Raw genomic sequence first — 14,606 nt, forward strand, 5'->3', positions numbered from 1 at the left:
ATGTAATCCCCCAACCCGGTTCTTTTTTCTCTTTCTTCGAGCTGTATAAACTGTACATTTTTAGGGTAAACCCCCCAAAATTCATGGAAACAGAGCCTAGATGTGAGCGTAGCGAGCCACCATTTTTTGAAAAAAAATGTCAACTCCAACAATACAAACATCATTCGAATAACAGTTACGAATAGCAGTAACACAGATAAATACTTAATTGAAAATTATAGTAGCAGGGGTATAACTTGTCTATATTACATTTCGCAATAATTAAATAATTCTCAATTTGATGCTTAAACATTGTTGTTAACAGTAATACTAGCTCTTTTTCTCAAAAGAAGAATAAAAAAAAGAAAACATCTAATTGATATCACTTTAATATACTGATTAATTCATTTCTTTCAAAATTATTTTTTTTTGATTCTGTTGTTTTTTAAAAAGGGGCATATTTGTTAGCGATTGGAGTACTTTAAAACTTTACAACCATACGATTAAATTGATGACCCTTAATTTTAATTGTTTTTGTAAAGGGGATTTCCAAATTAATTTTATTTATCTTTTATTTCTATTGATCGTATTGATCTATGTAAAAATTGAGATATGTTGATATACCTAATAAACAATGGTTTCACCGCTATTACTATTCTTGAGATTTGGTTCGGGCCCATTAAAAACTGAATGAAGATCTAAAGGAATACCACAAAGATATCGTAAAATTATTGAAGCCCCGGGTTTTGAAAGAACAACAGAATTTTCACGACAATAGGTACTTGCCACACAGTTAGGGCATCCCCAATTGCAGTTACAGTTCCCTACTCTAGTCTCAGCAAGACTTAATATTTGCTCCATACATTCAAAAAGCCTTTTCATAACACCAGTTGCAGCTAATTTTTTAGAAGATTTTTCATCAACTAATTTTTTGCTAGGATCAAAAAATATTAGTTGAGCAGGTCTTTTTCTTTGAACAGAGCCTTTTTTAAACTCTTTTTCAGGTGATTTACATTCCGTTCCAATGTCATATTCATTAAACGTATTAGAAAGGAGAATGGAGAGAGCTGAAACAATGGCATGCTCTGTAGCATGAATTGAAGCTGCAACTGAAAGCCCTTTTTTAGATATTATTTCCATTAAATGAGAAGGAAGGGAGATCCATACACCTGAACATTTAAGGGAAAAAATGTTTTGGTTTGGTTCAGAAACTTCAACAGTATCAATGATTCGGCTGTAACCACCGTTTTTGCTTTTTCCTAATTTGTAAAAACCAAAAACACGCGTATTCACGTTAACCAGTCCAAATTTAATCGGTAATTTTAAATTATTGGGGCTATGAAACATCAAATTTCTCGATTTAACAATATGATATGGATCAACATCTGTATAATCACGTGTTTTGGTGATATAGTTTACTTGAACCATTTTTGCATAAGCTGACCGTCTAAATTCCAATATTAGAAATAAATAATTATTTAGAAAAAAAAGTTCTTACCCTTTAATATCCAATACTTCGATTAAATACATATTTCCTTGAGAAAGAAATATCCCACCCTCATATAAAGTAAATGGAACTCTTTCAATTTCAATATTTTCAAGTATTTTTTCACTTGTCATAACCACATATGACATGCCTTCATTTTCTGAATTTGATCTCAATGAGAAGTTTGATGAAGGAAATGGCATAAAATCTGGTGTTGGTCCATAGAACACAAACTCTTTATTTTTATCATCTATAGGCACAAGCTTTTCTTTCACGAGGTCTTTAAAAGATTTCCCTTTAGAAAAATTTTCGTCAATTTCATTACTAAAATACTCTTTATCGGATTCAATAGATATAGGTATTTCATAAGCAGCGCACTGCAAATGCTGATTTAAAATTTCATTATCACCTAATGTTAGCGTTATTTCTGGATCGTCTTCATCAAGTAAAGCAGACGGATTCGACATATAGTATTGGTCTATTGGTCCATTACCTCCTATAAGAATTGATAGTGACGACCTTCCTCGTCGTCCTGCTCTACCAGCTTGTTGCCTTAAATTAGCTATGCTATAAGGGAATCCAATATGGAGTATAGCATCCATTTCACCAATATCAAGTCCAAGTTCTAAGGCAGAGGTCGAAATAATACCAATAAAGCATCCAGTAGACATCTTATATTCAATTTCACGGCGGTCTGATGTGCAATATCCACCTCTGTAAGTCATGACCTTTTCCTGAACATGTGACAAACCACGAGACTCAAGCTCGTTTTGAATTGATTTCATAAAAAGTTCGCATTCTCTGCGTGTCTTACAAAATGCTAAAGTTCGCACATTTCTGCAAAGAAGCTCAGCAAAAAGTATTGTTCCATTCTGTATTGGATGGGCACGGCAATATGGTCCTTTTGTTCCATTTATGTAAGGTGAATTCCATACTAACCAGTGTCTATCTCCTGAAGGTGCACCGTTTGAATTAGCATCAATAACCACCAAATCATTTTCATTAATCAAAAAAATTGACTTCAATAAATTTTCAGGATGTTTTATTGTTGCTGAACAAGAAATTATCTGAACTTTAGAATTTCCTAATTCATGACAAATTCGTTTTAACCTTCGAAGTGTATAAGCAACATTAGTACCAAACACTCCAGTGTAAATGTGAATTTCATCAATAACAATAAATTTTAAAGCCTTCAAAAATCTTTCCCATTTTATCCACCTTGGCAATATATCTGAATGTAAAATATCTGGGTTACAAAAAAGGATACTACTTGTATTTCTTAGTTGTTCTCGTAAAGAAAAATCAGTATCACCATCATATGTATGAGAAGAAATATTAAACTTGTTTCCAAAAATTAAACTTGAAAGAACCTGAAAAGATCTTAATTGATCCTGTGCTAAAGCTTTAGTAGGGAACATAAAAAAGGCAGTCGGTGGGAAATCAGATGATGCAGTTTCATAATGTTCTTGCAGCGCTTTGAAAACAGGAATCTGATAAACCAAAGATTTTCCACTTGAAGTATCAGTTGACACAACTACCGAAGATCCAGAAAATATGCTTTTTAAAGCAATATACTGATGATTATAAAATGCTACATCATCATAAGATATTCCCCAGTATTGAGATAATGCTTTTATGAAGTTTTCGGGCAGCATGTCATAAACATTAGAAACAATGGCATTTCTAGCAGGTATAACAAAATGTCCTTTCGGGACAATTTGGTCTTGATAAAATGGTAAACGCTGAATTTCTTCTATAAAAATTTCGGGCAGAAATGACTCGCTTATTCGTGGCATTACCTCATCACTAAATTTATTTGAACTATTTTCTAAGGAAAATAGACATTTATCGCCCTGACTTTTAATAATATTATCAATCTCTTCTATAAATAACTTTCGAATGTCCATTAGTTTTTTTTTTATTGATGTCAACGTCATCTTTCCCGTGTCTATTTTTTTCAATTTAATGACAAATTGATATTTGGAATTATTAAAGGTGTTGTCGTTTGGGGCTGAGATATCGGTGCCCATAACTTTTTGTAAAGATATACATTCTTTAGTTATTGTGGAAATTTGATATGCTATAGCTTGATCGTTTATTTCTAACGATGAAAGTGGAATTTTGTATAAGGGATATCCATCATCACTTCTTGGCTTTGTAGTTTTTTCTAAAAACAATGAATAAAATATGATAGAAGTAATGGCTTTAATCAAAAAAGTTTTATGTTCTTCAGGTGTCACAGAGTCACGTTTACGCTTCATTTTTCGAATATCTTATATGTTCACCTGTACATATAAATTACCTGGTTATTAAATTACTAAAATGAACAAAGTGCCAAATTAAAATAGGTCGCATTAATTTATTTCTCGTTATTAATCAAACTCATACATTAGAAAAAATAATTTCGAGTATTTTCAAGAAATTAGTTTTTATATTTTGAAAAACTCAATTTACTTATAAGTAAATTATAATATCATCCATTTTTTTCTCAGGTAATAGGTATTTGTGTAAAGAAATGAGTAAACAATTGCTAAAGTAATAATGAATACCATTAAACTATTTAATCAGCCCTAGTAATATTTAAAATTCTCAAATTTTAAAAAAAATATGAATTATTTCTTAATACTAAATCTACTATTAAAAAACAACACCAAGATTTACTAATTTATTGAATGGAATTTTTTTAAGAACAAGCATTATTACTTAATGCCCGATAAATTGTAGACAATCGCTTTACAGGTTACCCAGATATTTTCATAGGATCTTTTTAGGTTCACCTTTTCACAAACGACTCCTATGACATAACCTCACAAATCGTTCAGACTGCAAAACTTGACACCCAAGATAGATTTTATTAAACGCCGAGTTGCCGCTGGGATTTTCTCCACGTTTAACAATTTTATTTTGACCAAGTTTTGGCAGATCAAAAATCAAATCCAAAAACCACACTAGCAACCATGCGCCTTCACAGCTGGCATAATAGATCATGGGAAATAAATAATTTTTTTAGTTCTTGTAATTTATTTTGTAGTACAGTATACATAGGGCAGAAATCAATAGATTAACAATATTTTCAGTCAATATCTGTTAATACAGATATTTGTATTTTTTATTAAATTTGGATTACATTTCAAACTAAATAAGTATTTTTTTTTGTAAATACAAGTTAATATACTACCATTAAGTCCACTGTACTGCAATTAAATTTGTATATTTTAAATATACAAATTCTCTTGAAGATAAGCTTGTAAAAAATAACCTATTCTGATTTTCAAAGTCAAGAATTTGGATGATCTTTGGGTCATGTCGTATTTGAATAAAAATTTACTTTGCCCTATTTAACTCATGTGACATACCCTAATTAACAGTCACATAATAAATTTAAAACGTTGTTACAAAATAAATATTACAAAAATATGACATATGCTTAAATATTTATAAGTGCTGAAATATACTTAGCTCCTGAAATTTGTAAATTAATTTGGTAACCTACTGGCTATAATGAATGAGTCCATCTGGAACTATTATCAAAAATTTATCTACCTGCCTGGAATATCCCCTTATTGACTTGGACCTTTCGCAACTCCAATACTACCTGTACATCGCCACCAGCAAAACAGATAAAGAGTATGTATTGAACATATATCTTATTGCAAATGTTACTTATTAGTTATGGGTTATTTATCTTGAAATCCTGTTTACGCTTTTAATATCCTATAAAAAGACGAATACCTTTGTTGAAAACCTATGATGATCACATTTAATAAATTTTGGCATTTGGAAAATACTAACTTTTTAATTAGTGGGTCGTCTCAATGAATACCAGATTATTGGCCGAAGACTTCCAAGCGAGTCTGAGCCTGAGCCAAAGCTCTACCGCATGAGAATCTTTGCTCCCAACACTGTTGTTGCCAAGTCTAGATTCTGGTACTTCTTGACCAAGCTCAGAAGAATTAAGAAGGCTGCTGGTGAGATTGTTTCCGTCAACTTGATTCATGAGAAGACTCCTACCAAAGTCAAGAACTTTGGTATCTGGATTCGTTACGATTCTCGTTCCGGTACTCACAACATGTACAAGGAGTACCGTGAGCTTTCTCGCGCTGCCGCTGTTGAGGCCCTTTACCAAGATTTGGCTGCTCGTCACAGAGCTAGATTTAGATCTATCCACATTCTTAAGGTTGCTGAGATTGAGAATCCCGAAGATGTCAAGCGTCAATACATTAGACAGCTCATCACTCCTGACCTTAAGTTTCCTCTTACTCACCGTGTCACCAAGGAGGCTGAGCTCTTTGTTGCCAAGAGACCCTCTACTTTTAACTAAGTGGTTAGGTAGGGGATAATGTAATTTTGAAAATCAATGAAGCTTTATGACTTTATCTTGAAGTAGTTTGTAACTATGTCAAGTTTGTATTACCATTTTTTAGACAGATTAGCTCAGTATTTTTTTTTACTGTCCCAAAATTGAGATTATTTTTTTAATATTTTGTTAGTTCATCACTTTATGTGACGTCAAGCGTTAAAAACAAAGTAAGAGAACAGTTCTTCGATTAACACTTTTAAACCGTCAACGGCATCATGAAAAAACATGGTGAAAATCATCTGCTATTAATTAAAATAGTTATCATCTATTTATATAGTTTAATAGCAGATAGGACCTTCAATATTATTCCTCCACCTTAGGAATAAATAAAAATGTCTTGACATTTCAGCCTTTTAAAAACTAAGTTTTGTGTAGTAACCTATCTAACATATGTAAGGTAAAACCATTTTCTTTTTTGTTTTCAGATGAAACATTTATTTTTTTGTACAGGCACAAATTAACACAGAAGTGTTTGATAAAGAACAATATTTATTATATATTAAAATTTACAAAATTTACAATACTTAATATAAAAAATACTTTTATGATCAATTGAATTTTAAAAAAAAAATTTCAGCTAATCTTTACTAAAGAATTATTTGTTTATGTTATCATAAATGTCTAATGCTGATAACTCAAATAATAGCACGGCATTAGTGTCACTTAACTTAATCTATTCTAGCCTGAATTAATATATTTAGTCATCAATGACATAAGCTAGTATATTTAGCAACAAGTCATCATAATTAATTTTTAAGTGAACAGGCAATTGACCCCACTACCTGCTACTTTTATTTATTGCTATAATTTGGCTCCTTTTTCCTTATGATAATTAACCTACTTAATTAGTTGGTTTTATTTATTTGTATTTTGATTTTGATTTTGATTTTGATTTTGATTTTGATTTTGATTTTGATTTTATATTATTTATTATTTCTTATTAAGAAATATTGTTACAAAATTTAGTATGAGCACCAATAAATCCGAAGACGATGTTCTTGAACTTTTAAATTCCTTAGATAAAAATGGTTCTTCTGTAGAGGCGAACTCTACAGCTACAGAGGACAGTACCCAAAGAAACAAAGAAGACGACGATATTTTGGGCTTTTTGGATTCTTTAACTGAGACACCTAATGATAAAACTAAATCTGATGAAGTGGTTAATGATAGTGCAATTCAGGAAACAAACACAAAAAATATAACTACGTCTGATTCAGCTAATTCTACTTTGATTGATGAGTTAAAAGTTGATAATGACGAAATACCAGGTTTACCTGATCCTATTTCTTCATTGACTTCTTGGTGGAATAAAAGTAAAGGCGGATTATGGGATACGGCCACAACTGCAGTAAAACAAGCAGAGGCCAAAGTCAGAGAACTTCAACCTGAGGTTTCACAAACTCAAAAGCATGCTATGGAATCTCTCAATGATTCTATTTCAAAGTTCAAATTAAATAGCGGTTTACTACACTCAACTCTTTCATCCGTCCTTGAAACCATTGCACCTCCAATCGTCAGACATGAACAACTTCATATTCATGTTTTTCACGATATGGTGGGTTATCCTTCGATTGACAATATTGTATACTCAATTTTTGAAAGGGTTATGCAACAAGTTGAGGGTGGTGGCCCTCTTGTTATGAATGTGCAAAAAGGAAAGGAACGTCACAGAAGAGGGTCTGATACAGTAGAAACTCATGAACTTAATATTTTTAAAGGACCAGTTGATCATGCCCAAAAGCTTGCTGCAGCTAGCGTTGACGAATTTTTGCATAATACAGAAAAAATTAAACCTGGGAAACCTGATGAAACACCTTCTAAAGACACCATAATCATTGATGAAGAAGGCCTAGTATCATCTACCATTCCTGACCAAACGTCATTTGTTCGATCGTCTAATATATATCTTTCGATTCAACCCTGCTCTACAGACACAGAAAACACAAACCAATCTAAAGATGCATTAAATGATAAATCTGTTATCATCTCATCTTCTTCACCTCGTACGTTTCAATTTGTGATTTATCTGAATGACCCTGATCATGAAATTCAGTTTTCTACGGTATCACAGTCATTTCCTCTTCAATGGGCCGAATGGCTTGACAGTCCTGATAGCAAATTTGAAAATAGTAATGTTGATCCTCGAGAGTGGGTTGTTGATTGGGTTGAGGAAGGACTTGGCCTGTCAATTGGTGTTGTAGCCCAAAACTACGTATGTAAACGAATGGGGACAACATAAAAGTTTCTGGTTCTGGATTTTGACAATTGACAATTGGCAATTCAAAACATTTATACAAATATGGTGTTTTATAAATTAAAATTTATATATTCTATTTAATTGATTCGTAGGTTTCTATTCATTCTCCATGTCTTTTCCTGACTTCTTGACCAACAAGCTCATTTTTTTCTTCTCTTACGACAACATAGATACAAAAGTTTATGACGATTTCAACAAATCCATATGCAAAAACTAATCCATTTGATAAATATGGATTGTAATCGAGATAGCACCATCCTGTGACGGCAAAAAATATTAAGAGTCGGATCGGAACTGATAATTTCATCAATAATTAATAATTAGTCCAAAATAAAAATAAAGAAATTTGAGTTGCACATACCAACCACAGAGTTCACTGTCAAATAACTGGACCCTTCAACAGCTAATAATGGAATATCGGACAATCCTCCTGTTATAAGACATATAGCTAAAAGACCAACTAACGGATCTCCTTTTTGAATTTCCAGCTCAGGTAATCGCATTGCTTGACCAATAAGAACAACAAGTGGATGGCCTGTGACTTTCTTAGGGTTTGCAACAAGCATATAACCAAATGACCAAAGAAAACATGATCTGAATAGTATCGCAGTTTTTGCTGAAATCACAGCCATGTTGATATTGCTGCCGCTTATAGGGAGGTATAGACATTCTAATTAAAAGTGTATCTGGTTAAAAAATAATATATACTTACATAAGCAGAATTACTCAATCCATTTTGGAGAGGGAGTGGGTAAGGGTTCAGTAAATATTAATTCAACTCCCTTTCAAAAATAATTTTTACTTTAATATAGTTAGCCTCACAGTTTAAGCTCATTTCTATTGTACATTCTTGAATTCTACGAAAAATATTTTAAATTACCTAACTAATTAATTAAACGAGAAAGTAATTTTTTATTAGTGCAAAACTTTGAAAAAAACATTTATTTTATCAGAAATATCAACCAAAAATACAGTAGATAAATACAAGAAAATTAATTGTTTAGAAGGAAAAAAATACAATTTCAGTTATTTAAACTTTTGCCATTCTTCTTTATTTTGAATTTGCAGTTAACTGCTATACCATTATACTATGTTAAAATTTAACCAACAATCGAAAACTTCAATTAACAAATCCTCTATTTTTGTTCCTACCTACACTAGCGAAATCAGTCGTCAGGATTATCAAAAGAGCTCTTTAAATAATATTTCTATAATTGAGCCCGAAAGTAAACATGAAATAGCAAGTCACAAGATGCTATCTTCATATGATAGCCATTACTTGAAGCCAAGACCGCTAATTCGAATTCCTGAAATAGGTGATAATTATGTGCCTAAAAAAAGAAAAATTGAATTCAAGGGAGGATATGACGTTCAAGTGCTTTCGCGAATAGGAAAAGATGTTGATTCTTTGAGTCCAGAGTTTCCTTTATTTCAAGAATTAGGTACCGTAAACATTCATGCTATCACATTAGCTCTAAAATCTCAAATCCCTGGTGAGGTTAGACAAGCTTTAGACAAATTAGCTCTTGTGTCTTCTAATCCTAGTCAGAATATCTTTTTAAAAGAGTCTCCCGGATTAACACATGCTTTAGGCAATTTAGGTCTTGATTTACTTGATAATCTGGAACAAAACAAAGCAAATGACACAGTAAGTACTGTAAAACCGCTTTCTTCATCCGAAGAAGAAGACGATGAAGATTCCGATTTGATATCTAGTGTGTTTAACGCTTATCGACATTGGGAAACATCCGACAAAGATTTGATATTTCATGTGGACTCTATGACAGGGGACCCTGCAGTAAAGAACAAAAACGAAAACGCTATCAACCGACTGGAAAAAATTATACAAGATGATGATACAAATTTTAATAACGAAATGGAAATAACAACAAACACTATCAATAGGTCGTATTTTGAACTTGAGCAGCAACCTTTTGGGTTTAAGTCATATATTGATCTTTTAGAAATGAGCAAGAATGAACTTGATAGTCTCCATTCAAAAGATATGTCTTACTTCGATATATATTGGGACAATGCAGTGTTTGACAGAATTGTTTGTATCACGATGATTTTACGCAATTTATCATTTTGTGATTCAAATCAAGCTCTGCTTGTCGAAGAATCTTCTATAATGAAATTTATTTTTAATTTGATTCGATATTTAGCAAATAACTCCGAAAATATGTCCATTAAACGCAAACAACTTAATATTCAAAAAGATGTTATCACACTTTTATCTCAACTTGGTCTTCATATTATATTACCAACTCCTGCAGACGCATTTACAATACTTCTTTTAATTTTGTCTTTTTCTTCAGAACCTGACCCTTTTAATGGCAAAAAAATGTCACCATCTTACAACGGTTGCATTTTATTTAAAGAATATGATCCTTCAACAGATAAGTATTTGCCTTGTGCAGTTGATGCACTTGCAAAAATAATACCTCGAGATCCACCTAACCGCTCATATCTTAAAGAAGTTTTGCTTAACACATGTCAAGACGAAGAATATTTAAATTTGTTAAATCGATATCTTAAGGGTCGCACTCTACACCCATATGAGTTTTTAACTAAAACTTTTGCTTTTACTATGTCTGTGATCCCTAGGAGTGACTTCAGCTTCATTCCGAAATCCTTAGAGCTACGAGCATCTTTACTACAACAAACTTTTCTGATAGCTGATAATTTGGTATCTATGATCCCAAAATATGGATGTTTTGATGACATTATTTTATCTTTCGATGTTGAAAAAAACTCAATTAATCCTATCGCTGCAGTTCTTGAACTTCAAAAATCATTCAACGTCAGCTATTGGTGGCTTGAATCAGTTGAAAGTTTGGGACCTGTTTTACTGAGAGCAACCAGTGCACTTAGTTCAACTAACACAAGTAATTATACTGCGACAGAAATGAATCCCTTTCTTAAAATCACTTTAAAATCTATTTCAATTCTTCGGTCTTTGCTTCAAAAATCAATTTCTTTTCAATCTGCTATTAGCAATGACAGAATTTCCAACGACCAACTTTCCAACTCAGCACACAATTTTCCAACAGTACTCAAATATCCTCTTGGAATATTTCCTTCAACAGAGTTCTTGTTTGGTGCACTTTTGACTGATAATATGAACGATGAAATAATTTCACAGTTATGCCAATTTGAGGAAGAATATTCTGCTTATTATCGATCCGACTAATCGGTTAAACGTCACATCTTGAAATTCTTATTTAAGTAAATTTTTATTAAGATAGTTTAATACTTTTTGTGCATTTTCGTTTCCAATAAGTTTTGTCAAATCAGCTTTAGAAATTGAACAAAGATCTTGCAATGAATTTAAACGATCGATAATCGTTCGAAAGTTATGAGGATTAATTCCTGGAATTGTTTTAAGAATATCAATAGCAGGGCGATTGTATTTTTGATCTGACTTAGAAATCAACATATTTGAATCTATCCCACAGCTCCCCGCAATCAATGGATCTGGTTGTTCGGAGTCCAACAACTTAAGATCATAAAAAATCTCAGCCGTATGCCGAGGTGACATAGACCAAATAATCCTTAGCCGAGGGAACTGTAACAGGAGTAACATCAACTTTCCCTGAACTTTTTCTTGAATCACTTTGACTGTATCTGGAGGAATATTTGTGAACTTTCCGGGTCCATGAAGTCCCGGTGCCTCGCTGAATGGTTCTAAGCTGAAAGATTTCGATTCATCAAATTCAATCAAAAGAACTGGTTTGTCGTAGAAACGAAACATTGATTCACATTGTGTGAATATTCTTCCGTCACGAAAACTTGATATTAAATCGGGTATAGATTTTCTTTCAACACATATTCGAGGTGAGAGAACATAATCTCCAACAACGAGCATCACCGGTACTACTCTCATATTATTAACATGTAGACAAAACGGCAAGCTTGAACGGAATTCTCGAAAATCCACAATAGTTATTGCGTCCAAAATTTGAGGAAGCTGTCCGCCAGCAATTCTAGTCGCCTTGTTTGATAATGCTGCTCTGTGACGAAAAATTTCACTAGAGCCATTATTTCCAATATCATTTGAAATGACAACAGGTAGTTTTGACTTTTCACGAATCAGTTTTGTGAATGATTCTTTTTCTCGTCTAACTGAACCAAGATACTTTTGTTCTTCAACTGAATAACCATAATACATGAAGTAAACCTTGACTTGTAATTGAGGATTAGAGGATCGATAAATTTCCACATTTCTTATGAATGGTGGGTTAGGTTCATACATGATAATGCAGGATGGTTGAAGTTCAGGAAGCAGAAACTCAAGATTTAATCGATCATAGACTTGAATAACAATCAGGCTCTTATTATTTAAAACAGTAAATGAATCGTTTGATCTGGCTATTTTTATATCTTCTCGGCCAGGTTCACAAGAAGAATTATCTAAAACTGCAGAAATCATTTCTAAGTTTTTCCTAAATTTGGGTTAGCACTAAATTCTAATATTTGAACAACACTTACAAATCCTCCTCGTATTTTTCAAGAGTTTCTTTATCTTTATTTTGATCATAATTAAATCGCTTGTGGGAGCGAGAGATAGAAACTGCTTGAAGCCCACCGCGAACTCTCCTTCTTTTATTGTAATTGAAAGATGATGACGATTTATCGGTACCTTCAGTTTCTTTGGTTTCGACACTGTCATATCTTGCTGAAATTTTTGTTGATCCCGAAAGCTCCTTTTTGATTTTGAGAAATCCATGCTTCCATTCTTGGTAGTCATTAAGTACATTTTTCATATAGTTATTTCCCGAAAAAAAAATGGAACCCGATTTTTCAATTTTTTTTGAATATTTCAAATACAAAGACAATTGTCGAGCAGTAGACCGATTAGAGCACATAATCAATATTGGACCGGTATTTGTTTGATGTTTTGTTGTTAATGCCACTTCTTCTAAAATCTTAGCAAGTTGATCCCACTTTGGCAATTCTTCAATATCTAAACTTATTTCAGTGCGATGATTTTCAGGACTGCTAGTATTAGATTTCATAGAATCTTTCTTTCCAAATGCACGTTCTTTTGCAGCTGCAAACAAAGGATTTGCGTCATCAAAGTATATCCAAGAATTTTGAACTTCTCTTATAAAGCTGTCAGTTGAAGAATTCGTCATCCAAATTGTTTCCAGCATCTTATAAAATGATATAGAATCTAAAGAAAGAAGACTTGATAACAACTGGCGTAAAGTTGACAAATCAAAAACATTGGTTTTTGTTTGTTGTGAGACTCTGTGCCAAAATGGTTCTAATTGTCGTCGAATAATGAAATCGAAATTTGTGCTAAGAGCATTGTTTAAATTCCATTCTTCCATATCAATTATTTTGCTGTTAAATTTTCGAATAATAGAAATGCACATCTCGATACAGGACAAAATTGATTGTTGAATGATAGCCATGGATGGAGTTAATTGTACTTCAATTTCTATTACTGATTTGACGTCCATAACATGAGGCTTAATCCATTGTCCAGTAGTTTTATTTTGATAGACTAGATGTTGTAGCTCTATTGAATCGGTGACGCTTACATGAAACCTTGGCCACAAATTAGTTTTACTGATATGAAGATTTTTTAAGTATGTGGCCAACAGCGAAAATCCTGAAAATTTTTCAGCATCATCTGATAAAGCTTTGATGAATCCAGCTTTATTTTGTTGTCGATATAATCTTAAAATAAATGATATTGCTGATGTCTCTGTGACTTGTTCTGCATGCGAAACCAATATTCCAGACACAACTGTAGGGCTAACGACGTGGCAAAGTAAGTCAACCACAAAAATCCTTGCAGTTACAAAAAAAATTCCACCCTGTGTATAAAGTTTTTTGCGTTTCTCTATAGTTCCTGTAGAATCAGTATTAATGATTTTAATACCATTAGTTCTTTTATATTTCATGAAAATTTCGTCAATAATGGAAAGTTCACGTAATTCCTGAGTTATAAAATCAGTTTCACCTTCTCGGGTACCTAATACTATAATCAAATTATTTTTGTTTATTTTATTATTAGTACGTTCAAATGAATTTGAAATAAATGAACTAGAAACATCTAAAGCATAAATCAAATTTGATATTATTTTTAAATAACCCATTCCACGACCAAGAATAAGCAAACTGTCGGCTTTCAACATATCAATCACTATCCGTTTTTGAAATGGCAAAACAACAGAAAATGTTAGTGGCATTTTTTGAAAATAATCATATATTTGATTTTCTAAAACGCTTGATTTCGCACGTTCAGTTAATGTCGAAATTTCTAAGAGTTTTGGTATATCATTAGATCTACATTCATTTTCCATAGGTATAGCCATATTTTCTTTTGAATCATTCAGCCTTTTTCTAATGTCTAAATCATTATTTTTACTTTCTCCGACAAAAAGAGAAGTATTAAAATCATCATTTTCATTTTTTTCGAAGTTTTCATTTTCTTTTAAAGTTTCTTTATCTTTAATCGTCATTTCAACACTAAAATAAAACAGCTTTACTAAGCTTGTAAAAATTTCAAA

The 14,606-nt window shown here is 32.2% G+C and overlaps 6 protein-coding genes across 6 annotated transcripts; 3 read left to right on the forward strand and 3 right to left on the reverse strand.

Annotated features, from left to right (window-relative positions):
* Positions 1-603: 603 nt before the first annotated feature.
* On the reverse strand, positions 604-3,372 carry SAPINGB_P005623 (uncharacterized protein; the record flags this gene model as incomplete). The annotated part of the gene is made up of 2 exons (XM_032000337.1): positions 604-1,426; positions 1,478-3,372. The coding sequence occupies 2 exons, from the start codon at positions 3,370-3,372 to the stop codon at positions 604-606; spliced, it is 2,718 nt and encodes a 905-aa protein (XP_031856228.1).
* A 1,749-nt stretch (positions 3,373-5,121) lies between these two features.
* Positions 5,122-5,786, forward strand: SAPINGB_P005624 (60S ribosomal protein eL20; the record flags this gene model as incomplete). The annotated part of the gene is made up of 2 exons (XM_032000338.1): positions 5,122-5,134; positions 5,269-5,786. 2 exons carry the CDS (start codon positions 5,122-5,124, stop codon positions 5,784-5,786), a joined length of 531 nt encoding a protein of 176 aa, XP_031856229.1.
* A 1,006-nt stretch (positions 5,787-6,792) lies between these two features.
* On the forward strand, positions 6,793-8,064 carry SAPINGB_P005625 (uncharacterized protein; the record flags this gene model as incomplete). Its single annotated transcript, XM_032000339.1, has 1 exon — positions 6,793-8,064. The coding sequence occupies one exon, from the start codon at positions 6,793-6,795 to the stop codon at positions 8,062-8,064; it is 1,272 nt and encodes a 423-aa protein (XP_031856230.1).
* A 118-nt stretch (positions 8,065-8,182) lies between these two features.
* Positions 8,183-8,714, reverse strand: SAPINGB_P005626 (uncharacterized protein; the record flags this gene model as incomplete). The annotated part of the gene is made up of 2 exons (XM_032000340.1): positions 8,183-8,376; positions 8,444-8,714. 2 exons carry the CDS (start codon positions 8,712-8,714, stop codon positions 8,183-8,185), a joined length of 465 nt encoding a protein of 154 aa, XP_031856231.1.
* Positions 8,715-9,172: 458 nt separating this feature from the next.
* Positions 9,173-11,275, forward strand: SAPINGB_P005627 (uncharacterized protein; the record flags this gene model as incomplete). Its single annotated transcript, XM_032000341.1, has 1 exon — positions 9,173-11,275. The coding sequence occupies one exon, from the start codon at positions 9,173-9,175 to the stop codon at positions 11,273-11,275; it is 2,103 nt and encodes a 700-aa protein (XP_031856232.1).
* A 27-nt stretch (positions 11,276-11,302) lies between these two features.
* SAPINGB_P005628 (uncharacterized protein) lies at positions 11,303-14,285 on the reverse strand (the record flags this gene model as incomplete). Its single annotated transcript, XM_032000342.1, has 2 exons — positions 11,303-12,527; positions 12,574-14,285. 2 exons carry the CDS (start codon positions 14,283-14,285, stop codon positions 11,303-11,305), a joined length of 2,937 nt encoding a protein of 978 aa, XP_031856233.1.
* Positions 14,286-14,606: the final 321 nt, after the last annotated feature.

The sequence above is a fragment of the Magnusiomyces paraingens genome, assembly GCF_902498895.1.
Source record: "Magnusiomyces paraingens strain CBS 517.90 genome assembly, contig: contig4, whole genome shotgun sequence".
NCBI lineage: Eukaryota > Fungi > Ascomycota > Dipodascomycetes > Dipodascales > Dipodascaceae > Magnusiomyces > Magnusiomyces paraingens.